Source organism: Panthera leo, chromosome A1, assembly GCF_018350215.1.
Source record: "Panthera leo isolate Ple1 chromosome A1, P.leo_Ple1_pat1.1, whole genome shotgun sequence".
In the NCBI taxonomy this organism is placed as follows: domain Eukaryota; kingdom Metazoa; phylum Chordata; class Mammalia; order Carnivora; family Felidae; genus Panthera; species Panthera leo.
Genome location: NC_056679.1, coordinates 45,955,190 through 45,981,797, shown reverse-complemented (window position 1 = coordinate 45,981,797; position 26,608 = coordinate 45,955,190). Strand labels below are relative to the sequence as shown.

Sequence of the window (26,608 nt, the reverse complement as noted above, 5' to 3'; positions counted from 1 at the left end):
TCATCATAGGTGGAGACATATCAGAATCTTGAGTTATGTGTGAGTTTTGAAAATGCATATAAATACACTATTTTTACTTGTTATTATGGTATTTCTTTAAATTTTCTAATGTAAAATGACATCAAAGGGCAATGTGAGTTTTTCATGTATATCCAAATGTAGGAGTTAAACTTGTATGTTTGATTTGTTTATTCAAATGTGAGGCATTTTCTAATATAGTTGAATATTTTAATTGTTTTCAAATTTCCCATTAGTATTAACTCATTTATGAAATAATGTTTCAATACATATGCTACTTATAATTTGTTCATCTTAAAGTATGTGAGACGAAATAGAAAGTAGTAGTAAAACTTCGAGGTTCTTTCTGAGTTTTTCATTCTTTTGAAATCTTACTATATGGGGGAAAGAATAAGTAACAAAAGATAATTTATTATGTCAAATAAGAAACTTATTTATATTTGCCTAAAGCTTTTGGTGATAGTTTTTAAAGAAGATTAACAGTCTAAATATAGAATAGTTATTGACTGACATACTTACATACCTATATGTTCCTTGTATTTATGTGTGTGTATGTGCATGTAGTCATTTGTATATATATACTTGCATATAATTTAATTTTCTTTGACTTTCCTTCATATACATTAGATACTATAGGGTCATTTTATCTATCGTAATATAACTTCTCTCAGTCTTTCTTGATTGTTATTAAGAAGAATCTTTAACTAGGGGTGCCTGGGTGGCTCAGTCGGTTAAGAGTCCAACTTCCGCTCAGGTCATGATGTCACAGTTTGTGAGTTTGAGCCCCTCATCGGGCTCTGTGCTGACACCTTGGAGCCTGGAGCCTGCTTTGGATTCTGTCTCCCTCTCTCTCTGCCTCTGCCCACTTGCATGCGTGCTCTCTCTCTCTCTCTCTCTCTCTCTCTCAAAAAGAAACCTTTTTTTTTTAAAGAATCTTTAACTAATATATATGTTTACAAATTTGAGAATTCTGAGTAAAATTAATTGCACAGAAATAGCCTGAGAGATTAATTTATTTCATTTTGAAATACTTTTTAAACTTTTATTTATTCACTGTACGCCTATTTCTCGAGAGCCTAGTAAATGCAAAGCACCATTAGAGGTAGAGGGAACACAATACCATCAGTACAGAGAACAATTTTATTCTTAAGGAGCTTGCATTTAATGAGGAAAGATTAACAATAAAGAAATATATATGAAAATATTAAGTAGCTGTAATGCTAGCATGATTTGAATGGAACATGCCAGGGGAATAGATAGTTACATGGGCATATGAGGATACAATATAGTTCTACATTCTCACGAGACATACATGATTAGAAAGAAGTCCCATTTCTGTAAGATGATCACCCATGCCCAAAGTGCTCCTGATCATGGTGGGCCATAACCTCATGTCTGGCCTACAGGAGCTCTTGCAATTCCGAGGCTCGCTCTTTGACACCTGCATGAGCCAACTCTTCTCATATTCACTGGGTCTCATCCATACCACCCTTCCTCAGATCCCTTAATACAGGTTTCCTTTCCAGCTAAGATTCTTCATCCATGTTCTATCTTCCACCTTGAATGCATAACTTCTTTATGATATTTTTAAAAATCCTCAAAATGAATTTGAAGCATCCATGCTATTAGACATATAGAATATAAAGTAGAAGATAACAGGAAATACTTCAGTGGGCCAGAAAATGATTTGTGTTTCTTGTTTTGGAATTTAAAGCAATTTTAACATTTAAAACATTTTTTTGAATTACATTTAAAAATAGCTGATAAGGGAAAACTTGGGCAAGACGTCTCATTTCTGTATTTAACTTTTGTTTGACTTTTTGTGAGCCAACAGATATGTTTTTCTTAAATAGAACACGTTAAAAAGCTACTAACAACAATTTTATAAATCTGACAATGTCATCTTTTTTCTTTGCTACAAAGAACAAGTGGTTATAAATTGGAAATCAATGTTTTAAAACTTATATGTAGTAAAGGTCCGGGAATTTGCGTTATGTTTTTATGCTCTGAGAGTTGCAAAATAGCAGCTGTGCTGTTCAAGAATCCCCTTCTCGCCAAGGGAAGACTGCTGACTTTGACATAAACATACACTCTTAACTTTTTATATTTCCCTAAATCCTAAAAATTAGTGCTCTCCTTTGCATTTTTATATGACTATGTTAGAAAGCAGTTAGTTTTAAAGGAAGAAGTCGTAAAATCTCAATAGGTAAAAGGGATAAAAAGGTCATTTAGTTTAACCTCCTATCAATTTCTAGGGAAGAGTTTCTATAATATTCTTGACAGGATGCGTATCAGCCTTTGCATAGACCCTCTGTCATGGCATGTTCACCAGTGCCCAGAACAGCCAACATCACTTATGACGTAGGCTCATGAATCAAATCTTAATGCTTTTTACACATCATCAGCAGTTCCCTTTCTGCACTGGATAGCCACAGATATATTTACACAATTTTTTTAAATTGAGGTTTTAAAACTTAGATTATCATAAATAGGGGCACCTGAGTTTCTCAGTCTGTTAAGCGTCTGACTCTTGATTTCGGCTCAGGTCATGATCTCACAGTGTGTGGGTTTGAGCCCCGTGTTTTCTGCGCTGACTGCACGGAGCCTGCTTGGGGTTCTGCCTCCCTCTCTCTCTCTGCCCCTTTCCCACTTGCTATCTCTCTCTCAAACTGAATAAAGATAAACTTTAAAGAAATGTCGTAAAGAAAATAGAAAAGATTTTTTATGCTGGATTCGCATCTCTAAAAAGGCAACCCAAAGTGCAAACATTTTGTATTACATATCTTCTCCTTCATTCAGACTCAACTGATTTAAAATGTAGACTAACCTCAGCTTAAATTTATCTTTATTCATATGAGAACAAAGAGCTTAGCCCACTAACTAGTGGAGGTCAGTTATATCAGGTATTCAGCCAGTCGATGATAAAAATTGTGTCATGTGCCATCCTTTGAGGTTACAGCAGTGAACAAGATGGTGGGTTGCTTCCCTCACAGTTTTTCATGTTGTACACACTTCAGGAAACAAACCTACAAAGGAAGTTTTTTGGTTATAATTTTCACTGAATTTGATCCTTTGAAATAGTGCTGGTGAAATGTATCAGTTATTAGTTGTTCCATATGGGAGGGAAAACACGAATGGGTTCAAGACAGTGAAGCTGAAGGTGTAGAGCTATGAGACTGTCGGCTCGGGAGACTTTTCGCTTCCACACGCTGTGCTTCCCATCTCAGGAGGTTGTGACAAGGGACGTGAGAAGAAAGCGACCTAGTAAAACACACCTGTGGCCTAGAAAGAGTCATTATTTGTGATCAATTAGCAGACTTACATAAGCTAATTTATCTAGATCAGCAAGTTGATGTCTAGGGCAACATCTCAGTAACCTGGTACCTGGTATCTTACCAGAGCCCAGCGGTAGCCAAGAACTCCCTGAGCTTCTGGTGTGAGCATGGAGCGCTGTGACAGAGTCAGGGGAGGAGTGGGGCTGGTTCTGGAAACCTAAACAAAGTTCTCATGGTGAAAAGTGAGGCAAGTTCATGGCTAGGGTTATATGGTGAGGAATTTTAGGAGATGCTAAACTGGAACAAGTGCAAGAGATAAACTGTGGCAATACTCAAGGTTGAATTGTAGCTGACGAATGGGTAAGGCATGGAACTGGCTCCTTAGAGTGAATTCCTTCAACACTTGTAACTTTTTAAAGAATCTTTAAGTAGCCCTTGTTTTTTGTTTTTGTTTTTGTTTTTGTTTTTGTTGTTATCTAATGGAATGAATGTGACATTTTAAAAGTGGTATTTTCATGGTTAAATATTTCTCACAAAGTATACACTTTTTCAGGATGGTTGACATTTAGTAAAGGTGTGTAGAATGGGGGAATTTGCAGGAGATACCTGTGTGGGCACCTGAAATTAGGGATGATATTGTCGATTGTACTTGTGGTTGGAGATCTCTAGCTAGTCCCAGGTGGTGAGAATCTGGAATTTCATTGCTAAGGTAAAATATCTTGGACTCAAAAATAAATGATCACTGGAACACCTGGGTGGCTCATTTGGTTGAGCATCTGACTCTTGATTTCAGCTCAGGTCATAATCTCACGGTTCGTGGGTTTGAGCCCTGCATCAGGCTCTGTGCTGACATTGTGGAGCCTGCTTGGGATTCTCTCACCCTCCCTCTCTCTTTGCCTCTCCCGAGTCATGCTCATGCTCATTCTCTCTCAAAATCAATAAATAAACTTAAAAAAGAAATGAATGATTACAAGTCTGACAGTGCGAATCGCCAGTTTGAATGAATCTTGGCTGCTTAAGATGAACGCTGGCTAGGTTTTAAGAAGTAAGTCAAGCCTTGATTAAGAAGGAATGACATAGAAATGTCTAAGTTTTCTTTCTAGTCTGAGATAAAATAAGTATAAAATTATTACCTTTTTTGGAATGTATGTTTCTTATACTTGAACACATATACCAATGCATTTAAAAAAATCTTATAGATAATTTACATTTTACTCCTCGTATGTTTAAGGGTTCTGGAGCAGGGCTACTTAGGTTTGAATTTGGCTCCTCTCTTTACTAGCCGAGTTATCTTGGCAAGTTAATTAACTTATGTTTACCTCTATCTACTCATGTGTAAAATGAGTAGAACGCTAGTAACAATCTACCAGAATTATTGAGAGGATTAAATTAGTTAATGCATGCAAAGTGCTTAGAACATTGCTTTGCACACACAGAAAGCACTCAGTATATGCTAGTTATTTTGATGGTAATGCTGATGATCATCATACCAATGCCTCTGAATTTTGAAAGAAAAATGAGTTAATAGAATTTTTACTGCATAGCATTATTTTTATGTTAAAATCATTTTATTATAGAAAATTTCAAACAAGCATAAAATTAGCATAGAGTAACAAACCCCTTATATGCCTACCCATTATTTGGCTTTAAAAATGATCATTGCAAGCCCCAACTGATATTATAAATTCCCCCACCCAATTCCTTCTCTCCCTCAGATAATTTTGAACTCAATCCCCAACATATTTTACTTAATCTGTAAATATATATTTTTTAAATTTCCAGTGTATATATCTTAACAATAAGGGCTCTTGTCTTTAAATCACAATCACATTATTATCGCTCCTAAAATTCCTTAATAGTTATTAAATATCCTGCTATGCTTCAGTTGTCTTAAGTGTGTGTATATTTGTGGGTTTGCACACCCTTGGAAGCATTCAGAATATTTTTCCCAGTATTTCCTCTAAATTGATACTATAACTTTTAATGAAGAAAGAAATGAGAATTTGCAAACTTGGGTTTGAAGAACTTTGGGTCAATCACTTATCAGACTTATTCTGTCTGAAAAATGAAAATTTACACCAAATGATTTCCAAAGATTTCTCACACTTCTTATAATTCCATGATAATTTTAGTCTAACACCTATGTGCAAATCCAATTTTAAATAATCCATAATACCAGAGCTACTTTACATTTCAGGGGGATAAGTTGGGAATTGTTCTGTTTTATTTACTTAGCAAAAGATTCATTTTCAGCTTGAAGACTCATAAATGAACCCAAACTGTGCAGAGGTGACAAGAAGAAACCAGGGTATCAAACTATAGTGCTCTGTGAGGGAGCCCAGTGTTCTCGTCTTTTTCTCTTTACTTCTAAAGTAATATTAATTTTGAAAAGGCCTTGAATTGATGTGACAACTCCTCCCTCCCACCCCCCTGAAAATTCTCAAAGCACATTTCAGAAACTCATTTTTGGCAGATGTAAATTTAAGTAAATTGGCCAAGGTCACAGCACAATAAGGGCAGAGTTATCAAGGGAATGCAGTTTCCTGCTTTTTCCACCATCCATGAAATTAGAGTAACTCCACCCCTTAAAATGAAAGGGTCTACTTTTTTTTTTTCTTTCTGAAATTATAAACCATGATTTGGAAATGTTTTTTTACCATTAACTCGGACTCTCAAAAGTGGTCTTTTAGGATTATGAAATATTTGTGCATTATTTCAACTGCTGTGACTGTGTATATCACAACCAGTACGATTTGCTGTAAAAGGAGAGTGCTTTTTTTTTTTTGTTTGTTTGACCCGAACCATCAGATTTTCTCTTCATACACTGCGACATGATGAAGCAGCTATCTGTGGGAACAAAACTAGCTCACTTTCTATGGGCAAGCATAGCCCGTAAAGTAGATTATTAAAGTACACAGAAATAGAAAATTAGATCAGAAGTGATGTTTTAGTGTGAGGTCTTCTCTGGGCCTTATAAAATGAGAAAGAACTAACCTCGTTCTATTTCTGAGTCCTGAAAAAAGCCTCATAGCAGGCATATCACCTTTAATTAGGTTTCTGCTTTTGGGAAGCATTTTACCAGCCCCCTTTCATTTATTTTTAATGATGTTATCACTAACAGGCAAACAGTCCCTTAATAAAACAAAAACAGTTTCTATATAAAGCCTGGTGTACATGTCCTGAGTCAGTCATCTAAAAACAAACGCTATGATTGTTTCCGTTGTGCTCTTAGAACCCTTAATGGCCCTACTGTGCAGATATGCAAAACATCAACTGAGGAAATATAACCGTGTGTGTTATGCAGCTTTCAATAAATGTTTTCCCATATTCACTTGCAGTATCAGCAGTGAGGTTAAACCTACAGGGTCACGGAAGAGACAGAAAGGTCAATGAAGTGGATCTTTTCAGCATAGCTGTGCCAGCTCTTTCATAAACACTAGGACTTATGTCTTTAACAAACAAGCAGGGGTAAAAGCACCCGAAGTGTTTAAAAGGTAAATGTGTGTGTGTGCGTGTGTGTGTGTGTGTGTGTGTGTGTGTGTGTGTGTGTGCGCGCGCATGCGCGCGTGTGGGTGCGCACGCGCGCATGCCAAGAAATCCCAAGCTGTGAAGCAGTGGCAGGAAAAAAAAATGTACACACAGATATCAGAGTGTATAGTTTCATTGTCTCAGGTGCGAAAGACGGTGAGGAGTTTGCCGTCAAGTCTCTGTCTGGAATTATTAATCTATAGCTTGATTTAGAGTTTCCTTCATACATAGATTTTTGAAATATAAATGTAGAATAGCCAGAAATTAAAGACTGTATTTTAAGCATAATGGTAGAAAATAGGGTTTCCCTTTAAAAATAAAAGTTTCTTCAGGACCCTCAGGATGCCGGTTTTCCTTGAACAGTCAACCTGCATGGTTTCCTTATAGAACCACTTGACCTCCTCCTGTTTAATTCTTTCCCAATATTCAGTGCTCGTTTCTAATATACCTTGCCATGAAGATTTTATTTTCTTCACCCTTTCTGTACTTGTATCATCTAAATATTATCTCTCCCCTTTCTTAATAACCACTGGGTGCCATTTGAATCAATCCTTTGGCACCATAACCTTATTGAGATTATAATTGCATGCATTTTTAAAATCTTCTTTCTACAGCTTCCTCCTCACGCAAGATAATGTCTATGCAGTTGTCTTGTAATCAATAGAGTGGTTTTCCAATAGAAGGTATTTTTAGTTTTACTATCATGGGTGTGATATAACCTCAGGGTGTGCAAGAGACTTACATCCTTCTCATTTCTGCACTTTTTACTGCTCCAGCTTTAGCCTCAACTCCTCTCATTCACATATTCCTTCGACAGATACTAATAAGGGCTTACTCTGTGTTAGGGAGCTGAGATTCTATGTTCTATTTTTACCTTTAAGGAGTGATCCCTGATTTCCATCAGCATCTCAAAGGTAAACTACACAAGAGGTAAGAACCACTGATACAGGTGATAATTGCATATATGTGCAATACATAGTTTAAAGTGCATCAGATTAGGCAGAACTGTGAGTTTGGTGTATATTTTAGCGCACCTCCAGCATGCTGCCAAACACGCACTTACAATGATGTCCTTTCCATATTAAATCCTTCCCTTCATTCACCCAAACTCAAAATCCAGATACTGTTCCAAGGAAACTCGTAAGTGTTTTTATGTTTCTGACAGTCGATTTCTCCAGAATCTGTACTGTTTTCGTTCTGTGTAAGTCACCTTACCCATTTCCTCTAGGTCCTGCTGCCAGAAGAGAAGTTGATAAACTAGTTCATATCCTTTTGCCCTTTCTCAAGTTATTTCTATCATAGTTAATTTTAACTGTTCGCTGAACTACTTCAGGGTTAGTTTGTATAAGGCAACCAAAATAACATATAGTAAGAATTTTATTATCAACGTAATACTTCATCATCACGAGCCTCATTCGAAATAGTAGAGAAGTCTCGTGCTTATGGTACAAGAGCAAGATTCTCTCCACGGCACATTGAAGCCAAGTTTACCAAAGGAAATGTAGAATACATTTAGTGATTTGTTAATTATTGAGAGTTTATTATTAGCATTTTATATTTTACAAAGCACTTTCATATACATAATCTACTTGGATTTAAACTATAATCCTTTGAGTTTGTAATCATCTTTTTAGTAAATAAATGAATCTCATAGAATGTAAGAGATGGATTTTTTTCTCCACTATTTGCTATTACTTGCTAGAGCCAGGGCTTGAACTCACACTTTCTGAATCTAGCCTGGTTTGCTCTTCATTTTCCCCTAGCTGCATCCAGATTTTGAGAAGTGGGCTTAAAATTAAATAGGGGAAAATAGCTTTACTCTATCATACCCCTGGATATTTTATAAGACTTGAAATAGATACATGAAAGTCATGCAAATAAAATTTGATGTGATATTTTGTAATCCGTTCTTTTATGAGAAGATGAAAATAGAAAGAAAAACGTTTACATGACCATTTCTAATTGAAGATTACACTCCGGATCACAGTATTCTACTTTATTGTTAGTTTCCATTGCCAAATTAAACCAAGCGTCCTACAGTAGGAGTGAACTAGGGTTGAGATTATGATTGAACTCAACTTGAATGACTGTGTCTGATGCCTGAATATAAGTTTCAAATAAATCTTTTAAACACCAACCCTTGGTATTTTAGATTATTCGTGCCCGTACTCCAGTTGAATGATGTGGCCGATGAGTTTAAAAAAAACCACCAATAAATGTAACTTTCTATATAATTGTGATAGAAATGTAACAAAAAGGGGCAAAGAAACATTCATATTTTGATAAATAAATATTCATAGAGATTATCGTATTCTCTAGAATTTTTGTCAACATTTTTTTCACTTTTCCAGTATAAAAATATAATATTTTCATACAAAATCCCAGATCACTTGTAAACATTAAATAGAGAGACTTTTTTATTTTAATAGTGTTGCTATCTACTTACATCAAGATGAATAAATGTGAATTCCCTTGGAACGTATGGTTTTCTAAAAGTGAATATTTTTGTACTTGGAATTTATGATGTAATAAAAGACATCAGATACAAAAAGACACACACACACACACACACACACACACACACACAAGAACTTGAAAGAGAATATATAATTCAAACCCAAAGGGATTAGTTATGAAAATAACAACTGAGTAGATTTTATTAACAGGAAAGAAAACATTTTAAAAGTAGAGGCCCATTATTTTTTTAAACAACATTGTTCCTTAGGATATCCTGCTAAATTGTTACGTGTGATAAGATTGGATGGAAAAAAAAGCTGTCTTACAGAGGCATCAATCTTACTGATAGTCATTTATTGATATGTGACTTAAAATACAAGGAAAATCATGAGATGAAATGATGAGCAGAATGAAATATCATTTTTTCATACTTCATTGATTTTGGATTTATAAACGTTTTCTTATCTTCCATCTCTGCTTTCTATTTATCTTGTCCATTATATCCTAGTTGATCCTAATTGATTGTATGTTGTTATAACTGTCATTATACTTATTATATAATTATTAAAATGTTAATCAGTATTTTTCTGGTTAACAGATGAAATCATTTATGACATTGTATTATGTGCAGTTCTATTTTCCTTTAGAAAACCACTGTGGTTCCCTGCAACTGAATTAAAATACAAGAAAGTTATAAACCACTCTTTTTTAGGAATTTAAAAATAACAAGAACTCCTTTGAGAACTGGCATAACTACTGGTCCCCTATGGATATGGAGTACTTAAAAAATTGTACCCTAGTTAGTGTGGCTTTCAAAAGTGCTTACTTTATTCTTAGGAGGACATACCCTTCCCTGCATCTAATTTTCCATCCCAGGTGTAGGGAGTGCCTGTCTTATAAATGGTTGAACTTTTTCTAATTTGATAAAATGAAGCCAGAAAATTTAAGAATCCTTGTAAAATGGAATTTGTAAACCTATATAATTAATAACTTGCTTTGGAATTTTGTGTTTATGTGATTCAATTCTTTTTCAGTCAATATAGGTGAAATCTCCAGTAAATATGGGTGGAATGTCCACTCAACTATTTTTTTAATTTTTTAATATTTATTTGAGACAGAGAGAGACAGAGTATGAATGGGGGAGGGCAGGGAGAGAGGAAGACACAGAATCCAAAGCAGGCTCCATGCTCTGAGCTGTCAGCCTGATGCGGGGCTCGAACTCATGAACTGTGAGATCACGACCTGAGCTGAAGTCCGACGCTTAACCGACTGAGCCACCCAGGTGCCCCATCCACTCAACTAATTTTTAAGAATTTTTATAAGAGATAATAGAGAATGTGAAATTTTACATTTGCATGACACTAGAGTTTGTTTCATTCAGTATATATATAGGTTGAAATATATATATATATATATATATATATATATATATATATATATATATATTAATTTGAGAAAATCGAAGCCTGAAGAAGTTGTTACATGTCCAAAGTGGTTGATACACCTTGGACACTAAGTCATTTTCTATACATAATCCAAAGTATTCAAAATGTGAGGTCCTATTCTAGTTATCAATAGCCGTGTAACAAATTGTACCAACAATTAGTGGCTTAAACCATGACACATTTAAAATCTCAATTTCTGTGGATCAGGATTTGGATGCAACTTAGCTAGGTGCTTCTGGTTTAAGGTCTCTCATGAGGTTTCAGCTCTGCTGTCAGCTTGTGTTATAGCCTCATGTAAAGGTTCAACCGGGCAGGGGGAATCTGCTTTCAAGCCAACTCACATGGTTTCTGGCAGGCCTCAGTTCCTTGTCATGTGTACCTCCACAGGGTTGTCTCATGACAGGACAGCTGGTTTTTCCCAGGGCAAGAAATATAATAGAAAGAGAGAGAGGAAAATGGAAACTATAAGTTTTTATAACCAAATCTTGGAAGTGACAGACTAACACATTTGTTTTTCTCTGTTTGTTAGATCTGACTCAGATTAAGGGGGAAGGTTCTAGAAAGGATGTGAGTAACAGGAGGGAGGAATCACCAGAGGCCATCTTAGTGGCTAGTATATAACCACAAACCCAGAGAAAATATTCCCCAAGTATTTGTCAAGTACATTATAAGATGTATTAATTATTTAACTCTTTACAGTAAAATATCCTACAAATAATGAAATCGGGATAGAAACTCTTGATTAAACAATAGTATTCTCTGTGTGTTATTCTTGCTGATTTTATAGTTACTGTGGTCAGGTAAGAGTGTGTCCTTATACTTATGAAATGTGCATTGATGTTTTAGGATTAAAAGGGAAGATGGTTCAAACATATGTAAACATACACACAGAAGAAGAGAGGGAGAGAGCAGAGAAATAATTTCAAAGTAAACATGGCAAAATACAAACAATTGGTGAATTTGAGTAAGGAGTTGATTCATTTTCTAGGGCTGATTTAACAAATTGCCACAATCTTGACGGCTTAAAACAACAAAAATTAATTTTCTTTCTGGAGTTCTGGAAGCCAGAGGTCTAAAGTCAAAGTATTCGCAGGCATAAGCCCCACCCCGTGCAAGAGACTATAAAGGAGAATCCATTCGTTACTTCTTGTAGCTTTTGGTGTCTGTCAGCATCATGCATTTACTATGGCTGGGAAATTCTGATCTCCGTCTCCCTCTCCACTCTGCCTCTTCCTCTTGACTGTGGATCTCTCCTGTCTCTGTCAAGTCTCCCTCTGCTTTTCTCTTATAATGACACTTGTCATTGGATTCAGCATCCATCCTAAACCCAGATGATGTCCTCACCTCAAGATGTTTAACTTAATCACATCTGTAAAAATCCTCTTTCCAAGCAAGCTACCATTCCGAGGTTCCGGGGATTAGGCATGGATGTATATTTTAGGGGACTACCATGCAACCCACCCCAGGAGTATCTAGGAATTCTTTGTCCAATTCTTGTAACCCTTCATAAGTTTAAAATTATTTGAAAGCAAAATATTCAAGAACAGAAGACAGATTACATTGTCAAATGTTGTGATAATCCAAAGAGCATGCCATCTGACAAACTTTCTTTTACAAACAAAACTTAAAAAAGTATGTGCAGATATATCAATTTGGAATAAGGTGTTTTGTGAATTTGTGCTTCATCATTGTTCACTGTTTGAAGTCAGTGGAGATTAGGTAATGTTAAAACTCTTTTCCATGTTGTCTGGACTCTCAAACATTTGCTTTAATCTTCTTAGAGCATTTAGGATATCAAAGGTCATTTTTATTTCAAAAGGAAGAACTATATTCCCAATTTTACCATCTTTGTAAGGAGACTCAATGAGACTTTCTATGATGTTAATTGCCACAAGATGACAACTTTTTAGTAGGGTCTTGAAGCCCAAAGGAATATTTTTGTTTTGTATGTTTGATCTTTGATTAGTGTGTCTTCTTTTCAAAAATATATATTGATCTTAAGAATCACCCTTTATTTTCATTTCTTTAGTTGTCACTGTGCTCTAAATTTTACTGTTTCTTAGCTTCATATTTAGAGTGGCCTTATGTAATATCTCTCCTATATAAAATGACTAATGAATGAACCCAATCATGCAAGTCTATACCAAATGATAGTTGAAACCGTGAGGACCAAGATGAGCATGAGGATTCCACTGAAGCAACTGCAGAAAAATAGATCACACACACACACGCACGCACACACACACACACACACACACTCACACACACACACACACACACACACACACACACACACACACACAGAACAATTTGAATCCTATATTGGGAAAAATAGAGTAGCTAATGAAATAATGTTGGGGGACAAAATATTTCACTAACTATAGGAATTGGCTACTAACAATTGGGATCAGTCACTCCAGTCCAGGTTAAGCTACTTGAGGTTTGTAGATTGTGTTTTTAAGCCTTCTGTCCTCAGTGTCTAGCACATTGTTTATGTTAAGTAAGTGTTAGCTATGTAAATATGTGTGTCATGAGTGATTTTATTAATTAATTTGCACAACAGCCAAACATAGTCAAGCATAAATGTATTGAAGTTACATCAAATAGTCATGGGAATGATGGAACTTATACTCAAATGTGTGTGTATGTATGTGTGTGTGTGTGTGTGTGTGTGTGTGTGTACATTCATATCGTGCTTTTTTCTTAGACGATCTTTAAAGAATTGTGGAATCAGTCTCTAAAGCTGAAAGCAAATTCAGGTGGTCATCTGGTTCTATGCCTCTCTTCAAGAGACAAGCAATTATTATCCCCATGATCTATTAAGCCACATTTTCTTTAGCATGTGACAGCGAAGGTGATGCTGATCGAAAAATATTGCTCTCCATTCTTAAACAATTTCACATGCACATAGATGTTTAACAAGCGCCTTTTTGGAGCTATTATGAGAAAACACTAGCAGCCTTGGTCTGGAGGAGTAATTTATGACAGCTAGGTAAAGGGTGTCCAAGATCATCTTGATCACATTAGCCATGCAGTAGCCCTACCCCTGCACGGCAGTCTTTCTTCAACCCCCAGTGACAAGGGTGATAAAAAAAAATAACACAGAGAGTCCTACTTTAGCTGCTTAACTCCGTTTCTTCTTCTAGAACCTGCGGCCTCAGATCGCCTGTCAGTAAGTCAACAGAGAAGGGAGTGAAAGGAGAAACCGCAGAGGGAGTGAGTGTAGTGTGAGAAGAGAGGCAGTTAATAGAAAGAAAGCCTGTGTCCGATACTCTCCTCCCCAACTTCTCTTCCCTTTTGGCCTGTTAACTAGAAATGTGGAAAGGTGAGGGAGATGAACTTAACTTGTTCTGACATTAGTTAGAGACAGAGAGGTGCCTACTTCCATATTTCTGCCCCAGAGAGAGGTAATTGGAAAACGTGTTGTGTGGTTAGGTGTTGTAATGGAAAATAAAGGAATGATCGAGAACAGTGGAATCAAATTATAAGCATAAAGGCAAGTGTGCTGAAGTTTTTAGCCACTTGCAAAATTGAGAGATCCTATCAGGACTGTGCAAATACATTGCTCTGATTAATTTTCCTGGGGTGAAATATGAAAATATTTATAAAATTGAGAATCCTGCCATGAATAAAATTTTCTCTGTGATATAATAAACTAAAATAAGCCATAACGTTGGTGTCTGAAATGAAACTGTAAAAAAAAATGTTTAAATAATAAAGAGCTGAATGAAAAGATTTCACCGTGAGAGTAAAAGGAATCCACATCGAGACATTACTCTGAGTTGCTTAAAATTTTGAAGAATATTCAATAAATAAAGTAAAGATTAATTTATCTTAGAGGGTTTTATATTTGATTTTCTAAATATTGTTATGGACGTTGTGTTTCATTATCCTTTCTTTAGACTCCTTTTTCATGTATAAAGGGCTAGTTTTTCAATCAGAAGGTAAAAAGTGTTCAGGGTCAATAGAATTAGCCCTTTAGTTTTAATGATACTGAATAATTCGTTTATAATTTCGGAATATATTTGATTCCGGTTTTTCTTTTTAGTCGTAAAATGACAAATTTTAATTGTACGTCCTTTTGTAGATTCCTTAAGAATATATTTGAACAAATCATTGATATAAAGGAAGGGTTAATTGAGCAACACACTAATATACAAAGCATTTCTTTTATATGAAGCTCTAGAAATATTCTATTGTCAATCCAAACAGAACAAACTAAAATGAGATAATTGGGAAGGTGCCCATAAAGTCAGCCTGAGTATATTATCACAACTATATGTGAGATAATATTTGTTTTAAAAAGATTCTATGGCACTGTAAACTCAGTCTCATTAGAGACTGCATTTAAAAGGCTTATAAAGTTACTCATTAATGTTATCTTGTTGTATCTCCACAGCTTTTTCATTAAAGAAAATTCAGCAGAAAGCATTTTCTCCTGATAGCAGGAACCAATTTGCAATAAATGTTCTGGAAACCACTAGGGAAGCCATTACTGAGGTCTAATAAAAACAGACAAGCGTAACTTGTTCTATATTTTTGTTTCAATCACATACAGATGAGACCCCGCTTTCCACACCAACCGCAAGAGACAGCCTTGACAAACTTTCTCTAACTGGGCATGGACAACCACTACCTCCAGGTTTTCCGCCTCCTTTTCTGTTTCCTGATGGATTGTCTTCCATAGAGACCCTGCTGACTAACATACAGGTAGGCCTTTTTGTAACCTGGAAGAAAGGAACAGGGAAGACTCAAGCTGTGAATTTTTCCCAAATTCATACTATTCCAGCTTAAGCCACTCATGAGATTGCCTGAATCATGACATTGAACTTTTTCCAGCAGTTGAAGATTTTAAACTTGCTACACTACTCAAACTGGTTTAGAAATATGTATACGCAGCCTTAATAAAAGCTTCAGTGAAAATGACCTGGGCATTTGAAAAATCATTCTGCCTCAATGCTCTCCTTATTGCCAACTGATGGGAGGAATCTAACTGTTTAAGTTTGTCTGATTTACTAAACGACGGCACACCAGTTCTAATAAATATTTGGTTATTTTTAAACTGTTGGCCTTCCAGTGAGGAAATGATATGTTTAGTCACTTAAAATATGTCTAATATAAAAGAATCCAAAAAATCCCTTCTTTCATAAATAAATTTGTTTCAGTTAATAGGGTTTCTTCAAAGAACAGACTTCAAAAAGCTATACAAAACTTTGCACGGATTTCCTATGTAGTCCCCAGGATGTATATTTTACGTACAGTACATTATGAATCAAAAATACTTACAGTTAACAATAACATAGAGCATGGAGCCAAAATAATAAGAGTGTTTGGGATACAAGAAAGCATAATTTTCTTGCCCACACATGAAGCGATCATGTGGACCCCAGATGGAGATTTTTGCCCTTTATTTCTCCATATTTGGAGTAGCTAATAGTAAGAATGTGCTTGAAGATACTGTGCTGTTACTTTTGTTGTGTTTTCTTTTTTAAATTTTTTATGCTAGTACTTGATTCTTAGTGATATTTTTCTGTACACATTTCCTACCATATTAAACTTTCTCCCAGTAGAAATGTAATTAATTTTATTTACCTCTCCAAGGACATAACAGAAGGCCTTTAATGTAACATATCTTCTCATCTATTAATGTGGCATTTTTAATACTAATGTAATTAGAGTCTCCAGAACTGTATTCAACTTTAGGTTTTATATCTCAGTAATTGAAATAAATCATCAATCTAGCCTAAACTTAATCAAGGCCAAATAATTGATTATATTTTTAAATAAACATAAGATTTTTTTTCTAAATTTGACCCATATTATTGTTTTTTTTAATGAGGTGGAGTTTTTAATGAATTTTTCTTTTGTTAAATTAAATGATTTCAGAAAATATCCCTCAACATTTCTGAGTTTACACTCTGAAAATAAGGGAATAATTAATTTTGTTATGTTTACAACTCCATATGAAGCAAAGAAAAAGCTAAGGGTTTACTTAAAATTCTCCATCCAGTTATATGTATCTTCATTAACTAAAATGTGTTTAAGGAGCAAAGTGGTCATTTAATTTCAGTTTCAGCAGAGAAAACATTTCTGGGTATCATCAGTATAAACCAGCTTGCTCATCTCAAGAATGGGTTCACACATGGGCTCTTGCATTGTGTGTGAATACCAAATCTCTAAGTCACATACTGCTGGCTTGGGAATATTTCTCCACCTATCCCACACCAGGTTTCCCAGACTAGAAATGTATCTGCATCACCTCAAACTATAATTATTTCTTCCAAAAAACAAGAATGAAGAGAAAACCCCATTTTTAAAATGTACAGATTTTGGACATATATGTTATTGAAGGTATCTCTAGATTTAATATACTCTCTTTCTGACCTTCCAGTCAACCTTGAGGACATATTTTAGCAAGAGTTGATGGTGGGACAATAGTCAAGGCAAGCTAAATTGTTTATCGTTAGTCCCCAGTCATGGGGATCTGGGTCTGTCAAAGTCAGAACACCTACAGTAAGAATATTTTGTTGAAAATAAATTATACTTGTCCACTTCAGTGCATTCACATATAAGTACATAAGGTAAAATAAAAATTAAAAATATTACTGAGTTCCATGCATAGGAATACACACACATATGCAATATATACACACGCACACACATACATGTATAAACACATGTACACATGCATATACACACATATATACTGGATTTATGTTCAATAATGGTTTCACATCATTTTGCAAAAAGTTGCGAATGCTAGTTCCTTTATTATTGCCACATTTATTGAGTTATAGTAATATCCTAGGAATGGTATAGAATGTTTAAGCAGTCATGACCCTGGCTTATTGGGCATACAGTATAAATGTGTTTGCTGTCCAAATTCTAATTTGGGTAATTACATTCTGCCTACCTCAATTTCCTCTGCAATTTCAATTATATATAATGGGGTTCTCTGCTTTCTATTTCAAAATGGTAACATGCTTTTTGTGTGGTAAGTTTAAAGCTCCATATTTCTTTTGGAGATATTTTATCAGGATGGCAATGGAAAAAATGGAGTTAAAAATGTTTACATGTTTCAAATCATACAATCCCATGTGTGAAATTAAAGTTTATTATGTATATTTACTATTTTAATTAAACTTAAGACATTGGGTTGTATTTAAATTTAATGTATAGAAGTCTATTTTTCTTACAATTAATGACCAAAAACCCTTCAAAATAATGTGTTTAAGATTTTGTTTTCTAATATTAAATAATTTCATATCATGATATTCTATATTTGATAAATCTCAATTTTCAGATTTGTAATGGTTAGTACAGATGTCCATTACATGACATATCCAAATTGAATTTTCATAATTTTTTTTTTTTGCTTTAAAAGAGGACCTGTAGAAAAATACTATACACTAGTATTTTTAAATGTACTCTATATACTAAATATGTGTATCTTCCATAAAGGATAGTAATTTCACTTGAGTGATACGGATTCATTCCAGATTTTGCTTTTATAAAAAATAATTATTTTATGTGGATTTTGTCTTTCTCTATGTGGCAATATTTTATTATGGCTTCCTTATTCAAACATGTCCATGGAGAACTCCCTATGAGAATTTAAGTGAGGAAATAGAATTTTAGTGTCAATTTACTGAATGTGACACCTTCGAACGTGGGCTACCCAATTAACACACTTAAAGGAGAATTTTACTCATTATTCTCAATCCAAGCTTTCATGCTGTAAAGCATAGCTACAACCTATTTGTACAGAGGATTGGGAACAAATAATTTACATTGTTTATCTTATTATAAAAATAACTTAAAATGACTTACAAATATTCAAATAAGAATAGGTAAATTAAAAACAAAGGTAAAATAAGGTAGAGAATGTGATATTTAGTTAGGGGTAAGAATAGCATTAAAGATAGATGCCATAAGGTGATATGTGATGGGAGTTTGGTTCACTATGATTTGCCTATATGGAGGAATTAATATAAACAAAGAAGAGCTAAAAGGGTTGTTAAAACCACAATAAATGGCAGTCCCAGATGGCATCACTATGGCCTAATAAATAAAATAATCCAACTATGGGACTTAAAAAGTATTCTCTAATTTGTGTTTGACAAAAGAAGAGGAAGAAGAATCTGACTTACTACTAAGGCCAAAACACTGATAATGTATCTTCTAGTCTTTACATTTCAATGCCACAGCCAATCCTATTATATTTTATACATTTTAAAAGTTAATAGTTTTTATTTGCATTTTTAATATGTCATTTTAATTATAACAGATAAAAATAATTAGGAGGAAACTTTCAAAAAGGTACACAAAATAGGACATTGGCTTCAAAACATGGGTAGACTGAGATCAGATATATTGGTGTTACATTATATCTTTTTATGTTTAATTATGTTTATAGAAGTTTTCTTTTTGTTCTCATTACCAATTCATGGAGAGAGCTCATTAAAACAAAACAAAACAAAACAAAAAAAAAAACAACAGTGAAATATATCCAGTATTCTAAACACAGTTTACTGTGCTCAAGAGAATAGCATTATCTCTTAAAGGTCTGGACTATATACCGTACTTACTAATTTACATTGTGTACCACCACTACAATAATAATAATGATACTAGTAAAAACTAACAGTTACTGAACAATCTTAATGTGTCATTATATAGAAAAAAAATACTCCTGTGTTTGTCTTCTGCTCTCAATATCCTACTACAACATCACTTCACCTCCGACACTTGCTCACCAAAAGTCGGATAGTTTTTTCCACATCAAGCAATTCTGCAGCACTGGCTGGAGACCCTACAATTTAACTCAATTATCTACCTGGGATAGCATCACATCCCACAGGTTAAGAGTTCAGTTCCACAAGATTGCCCCCTCCCCAAATGCCAGATGAAAATTGCAAGCCCAGGTTATATCCCATGCTACTGACCAAGCAGCTACGATCAGAGGTTCCCATCACCCCCATCTTGGTTTCAATTAATTAGCTAGAGCAGTTCACAGATCTCAGGAAAACATCTTCCTTACTAGATTACCAGTTTGCTATCAAGGGACATAACTCAGGTACAGTCAGATGGAAGACCATAAGGCATGGTATGTGGGAAGGGGTGCCGAGCTCTCATGCCTTCTCTGAGCACACCACCTCCCCAGTACCTCCAGATGTTGACCAACCTAGAAGCTCTTTGAGCACTTTTTGAACTCTGTTGAGTTTTCATAGAGTTTCCATTATATTGGTGTGATTGATTAAATCACCCACATTCTCGATTAATTCAACTTACAGCCCTTCTGTCCTCCCACAGATCAGGGGGGTGTGGCTGAAAGTTCCATCCCTCTAATCACAGAGTTAGTTCCCCTGTCAACCAGCCTAAATCCTTAGGGCTTTCCAAAAGTCACCTGGTTAAAATGAACTCTGGTGTAGTTGAGAAGGGCTTATTGTGAATAACAAAACACACCCTTTTCACCTTTTTGCTCTTTTCACTTAGGAAATTCCACCCATTGTAGGACCTCTGTGCCAGGATTGAGATGAAGACCAAATATATCTTTCTTACTATAAATCACCATGTCCACAGTTCATCACTATGCGAACTCTATATGATATTACATTGAATCATCTTTATAATCCCACACAGTGGATCTCATTATTAGCTCCATGTTACAGATGAGTAAATGGAGGCAGACAAGTTTTTTGATCAAGGCCATATTATAGTGATGGGAGTCTGGATTTAAACATAGGTAGGATAATAACAGAGCCCATGTTGCCACATTGCCATACATGATCAAATAATCACAAGATGGGTTTTATACCTGGAAGTGCTTTTGAGGGAGTGTCTGTTATTGACTGACTTTGGAGAACAGTAACCATGTTAAACTAAGTATAGTTGTATCTCTTGTTATAAGAGCTTCTGTGAAAATGTATTGGTTGACACTGTTCTTTTATATATTTGTGTACAAAATTTCCTGGTTTCTAAGGACACTCCTCTTTCTCATCCTGGAAAGAAACACTAAAAGGAAAAAAAAAAAAGGTTTAAATAAGCTTGAGAGTTCTGATCTAAGCATAGTCAATTTACCAGTTTGGGATTTTAGACAAATCATCTGTTTTATCTGGACCTTGTTTTGTTTTGTTTTTTTTTTTTTTTCAACTTCAAAAAGCTTTAATTAGAATGGGCAATCACTAAAATCCCCTTCAACTAGGATGTTTACTCTCATTAGAGGCAATGCATTATTGAGCGGAATTTTGTCACATTAATTCCAGTTACACTCAAAGAACTTTGATTCTGATACCATCTGATTCTGAAACAATTTTTGTATAAAAAACAAATATGGTGAAGGAAGCTTTTCTCTAGGATCTAAATAGTAGATTAAGAAATGTTTCCTTCCTATCAGTATTACTGTAGGTTCTCTTATACAAGCAGATATTTGTACTTTTAGGTTATAAAATAGTTGAAAAAATGCTAGATCAATTACAATGCCCTTCTGAAAAGAAATGTATAAGACTCATTCTCTGAAAAATGATTAAAATAATTGAATTCACAAGATCATTCTAGAAGACAAAATATGTATGTATATGACAACAGTCATGCCTCGTGAGAAAGAAATTTGAGGCCAAACAACCATTGTCTCTTATAATTGCTGTGCCATAGAGTAAACTTGAAATGCATTTCTTTAGAATTGTCATTGTCCAACATCATAACTGACCTCCTCCTGGAGAAAAATTCATGTTTTAAACCTTGTGTGTTTTGCTGTAATTCATCATCACAGAATTGTCATCACAGAATTTTGCTCAATACTACATGTCCACGTGAGACTCAGCATTTAGTGTGACCTTTGCATATGATCTACCTGGAAAATTTACAGAAGTTACACAAATCTGAAAGTACTATTATCACTGATGGTTAAAATGGTGTCCTAATGATTTGTAGATGTTGTGAACACTACTTGCTATTGCTTTCCCAGCCCCCTGCTGCACTGAAATTTAATCGGTTTTCTGTATTTTTTTGCAGCAAAGCTGTCACAAGCAATAACATATTTTTGCATATGTACCAGTTTGGCTCTAGCACAGATTTTTGTTCACACTGGACCCCTACTGATACGCACTGATTTAAAGTCTAAAAATGAAACTTAATTTTATATAGCTTGTAAGTAGTCCCTGGAGGGTATTGGATCTTAAAGCTAGTATTTTTCAGACATAATCAGCAGGAATAGGTAATGTATTACCATTAGGGACATTAGCGGCAACTGTAACAAAAGAAAACAGTAAACATAAATGCTCTTAGCAACTTCATACATTACAACAAATATTAATATAAAATTACACAAATTAGAGTTACAGTTTAAGATTATTCAACATGTTTATTCATAATGATTGTTTCATATTTAAAGAACACCAAAATATTGTGTTTTTTCAGCCAAGGACAATAATAGTTTAATAGTAATTTATTTTAAACAGCTACTGATAATACAACCAATCAACACATTAAGTGGTGCCAACATTGGCATCTTGCTAAATAATCTCTAGACATTGCACAGAGAGTACATCTTTCAAAGATAAGTCAACAAGAGCAATCAGAGCAGAAAATTAGAATTTGGTATCTTAGAATTAAAATACAGCTAAACTAAAGTTTTAATTGGGGTGATCTAAAAGGGCACTTGATGTAATGATCTCTTTCATTTGTTACTAATTGTTTGTTCCTGATGAAGAAGAAACATACACAGGAATGTTGCTGAATTGAGTTAAGATGGCAGTTTCCTTAGCAGCTATGTTTTATTGTTAAAAACAAAAGAGTAGGGAGGGGCAAACAGCCATGTAGAAACCCTCCAGCTTGTTTCATATCACAAGAATTATACCAGGAAATTCAGGATCAGGTATAACAGACATGAAATAATTTATATGTGCTTGAAATGAGAATGAAATGGCTTATGATAATGCTATGTTGGTGAGCTGATCTGAGGGTTGATGAGCTAATCTATTGGGCTAACAAGTCAAACCAGAGTTGAAATTCCAGATTCAGACTGCTTATGTTGTCTCTTGCAAGAGGGGTCATATCCTAGATCAGATGTACAAAATAGAACCAACTTCTATTTCATTTATAATTTCAGTTGAAAATTTTAGTCGCTGGTGTTCACAGACCAGGACAAAAATATCTTCTACTTCAAAAAGGCATTTTTTAATTGCCTAGGTGATAAGCATAGAAATTTTAGCTCTAATGTTTACTAATAATTTTCTAAAGGATATTGGGAGAGAACACATGCAGAATACTTTTTAATATGTTTTCATAATCTCATTTTCAAGAATCTCAGAATATGACTAAATTTTTAATTATCAAAGAGTAAATCAACTTATATATCTCTTATGTATATGCGTATATGTATATATGAGATTCCATTTTCAGTTGTATAGTTTACCATATACTCTTGAGTTATACTGTCAAATAGTCCCCTAAAAGTTATTCTCAATTTATTATAACCATTTTAAATGACTTTTTAAAAACAATGCACTATTAAACACTGGGTTTTGGATCCCTTGCGTGTATTTTATATGTCAAGAAAAATATACTAGTATTATAATTTCTATTCATCAAATTTTTGGAATCTCCTGTATAGTAGGCACTCTCTGGGCCCTAGGAACATAGTACTAAGTGAAAGAAAATGTCCCTGCTTCAGAGAGTTTACATTTTAGTGGAAGAGACACGGCATAAAGCAGTAAACGAATACATACATGACAATATTACATAATAATAAATGATATGAAGAGTTCTAAGGAGAGAATAACGAGATGGGTTGGAAGGCCAATCCAGATAGGGTGATGAGGAAAGGCCTTTCTTGACTGGCAACTACACAGGGGTGAGATGAAGTGAGGGCATAAGCCACGCAAAAAGTGGGAGGAAAAGCATTCAGGAAGAGAACAGAAAGAGCAAATCCCTGGTGCAGAAACCAAAGGTAAGCATTGTGTCCAGTATAATCTCAATAGGGAATGGTGGAGAAGGAGCTCCAAGAGATAGGTGGGCACTGCTAGGATCACTTGGGACTGCGTAAACCACGTTGGATCATCATTTCTCAGTTCTTATTTTTTAGCATGCTTATGTGCTGCCCGCATTTAGCTTTAGATCTGGATATTCTAATTAGAAGCAATTGAACCTGCATGGCAAAAACATTTGTCTTCCTAATACAATTTAATTAGTTTTAGAAGTTTTGTGCTTTAGTTACAGTACTTGTCCTAGAGAATGCAGAGTGAATGTACAAGAATGAAAGAATTTGATAAGCTGGTTCTTTTTTAAAGATGCTTTTAGTAACGAATGAAATGTGCTATGCACCAAAATATTTCAATTCTGAATGCCTTCTTTGTACAGGGGCTCTTGAAAGTTGCCATAGATAATGCCAGAGCTCAAGAAAAACAAGTCCAACTGGAAAAAACGGAGCTGAAGATGGATTTTTTAAGGGAAAGAGAATTAAGGGAAACACTTGAGAAGCAGTTGGCTATGGAACAAAAGAATAGAGGTATTTTTAAACTTCCAAATAAGTCTAATACTTTATATACAATATTTAACAGAACAAACTTATGTTTGGTGATTTACTGTGAGACGATATAGCTTTTTTGTTAATTTACTATCGCTGAAGTTCACAGCAGGATTTGAATCCTGGGCTCATTGTATTTTTTTTCTTCCCCAGAGTACACGGTTTCTCTTCTGTTCATACCTCAGGGAATTGAAATATATTTTATCATTAATCACATAATTTTTATTGCTCATAGAGCTTAACAAGTAAGATAAGAATGAGCTCTGATGACAGCCATGAAGAAAAATTTTGTATTTATTTACGATTGCCGTTTGAAAACTTAAGAGTTAAGTCACAAAGCTAAAATAGGAAATACTGACTATTCAAGCGAAGAAGATTTAGTAAGATATTTATCAACTGAAATTGAAGACTGATGAATATCTGAACAAATGACCAAAGTTGAGTGTTTGTATAATTTTCTCTCTGAATGGCTCGTTTTCATCCAACAAGGTCAAGTACACATTAATGTATAAACCAATATGAATTTTTATTGGGTAAAAATAATAATATTATCAATTTATGAATTCCTTCTTCTAACACACTTTATAGCACATGTACAGATAATTTTGAAGGTCATTCATATGTGGGTGTTTATATTATTTGTGAGATTAAGAATATTTTTTTATAACCAACTTTCCCTTTGCCTCAACTATAACATTATCTTAACTACGCCAGAGGGAGAGCAACTTTTCTCTCATTTAATAAGTATACAATATAAATATTCCATGTATTCTCCTTCTATATGTTTGACACCATTATTTGAAAATCATTGTTTCTGTTTTGTCTTTCAAACCAGCAGGACTTAGTAGGTTGTTTTCATTTGTTACTATGAAGCAATATCTAGTGGGTTCCTGGGATGAGGCTGATTTGGGAAGCCATCACTGCACGTGTACAGCACACTTCTAGATAATGTGGTTTCATATAGATTTAGGTACTAAAGTAATCAGGACATGATAAACATTGATAATGGGATGTGTTCTATGTGAATAATGAAGACTGGTCAAAGAGTTAATCTTCCATGAGATAACCATGTCTTGATTTTGTTCTCACCTGGAGAATTTTTTTTTTCTTTTTTCTTCTTCTTCTTCTTTTTTTTTTTTTTTGGACAAGACTTAAAGGTAGATCCTTGAATTCCTAAAGTAATCTTTTGGTTACTTGAGAGAACTTCAGAATTTTATTGGTTCAAATCTGTTGGAGGCTTTATCTTGATTTTTTTCTTTAACCACTAGAGGGCAAAACATTTCACAGATCACCTCATGAACCTCCCATTTAATTAATTGTGAACAATAAATTAAAGGTAATATCTATCAATGTTTATCTATTGTAAATGTATCTGTTGAAGCAGTGTACTACGCTGAAGAGAGAACATGGCGATATCGTTTGGTTCAATCACAGAGGAGAAAACAGTAAGCAGTCAATGGCAAGGCACTGGGTATTGAGCTTTTAGTGCCATGGAAATATACAATCTAAATAAATAATTCAGAAATTACTGTTCAGAAATTCAGAAATTTCCCATCTTCGGAAAGGGATATAGTAGGCAAATGATTTTGTTAATATGGTTTTCACACAATTTTTTAAATTATTTTTTTAATGTTTATTTATTTTTGAGACAGAGACAGAGACAGAGTGCTAGCAGGGGAGTGTCAGACAGAGAGAGACACACACACACAGAATCCGAAGCAGGCTCCAAGCTGTCAGTACAGAGCCCGAAGTGGGGCTCGAACTCACAAACCATGAGGTCATGACGTGAGCCGAAGTCAGACACGACCGACTGTGCCACCCAGGCACCCCACTTTCACACTAAACACTGTATTAAATAATAATGTTATTCTTTAATCTGCAGTAAGAAATCAAAAAGCAAACTTGGAATGACTACTCCTTATGATTAATTCTACCAGAAGGATTTTCTCATACTGATTCTGTCATATTCACATCCACAATGTTTATCAACCAGCAAAAAATATATATATACATATATATGTATATATATTCTAAAGAAAAACATTTGCATGCCCCCATATGCTGACTGCCTACCTTATGTAAATTGTAAAAGCTGAAACAATTATCATACTGAAAGTATAGTTAACATACACTTTATGAACATCGTTTATCTGTTCCCATTTATTGATATTTAAATTGTCCAGTAGGAGAAGATGTATCATAATTAACTTTTTGTATCGTAATCTCCTTTTTTATATAAATACTACATTATTGTCAGCAGTAGCACATTATTATCATTATAGTGAGGTTTTATTCTCCACCAGATTTCGGCAGAATAAAATATAATTTGCTTAAAATATGGTATAGTGCATATAAATTTG

At 34.6% G+C, this 26,608-nt stretch overlaps 1 protein-coding gene across 2 annotated transcripts in view; it reads left to right on the top strand.

Moving 5' to 3' along the window:
• The window catches only part of DACH1 (dachshund family transcription factor 1), a 429,942-nt gene that overhangs the window by 368,758 nt on the left and 34,576 nt on the right, over positions 1 to 26,608 (top strand). For both annotated transcript variants that reach the window (XM_042927656.1, XM_042927663.1), the window contains 2 exons: positions 15,282 to 15,433; positions 24,083 to 24,230. In XM_042927656.1, the coding sequence (XP_042783590.1) occupies positions 15,282 to 15,433; positions 24,083 to 24,230 (300 nt within the window). The remainder of the gene's footprint in view (positions 1 to 15,281; positions 15,434 to 24,082; positions 24,231 to 26,608) is intronic.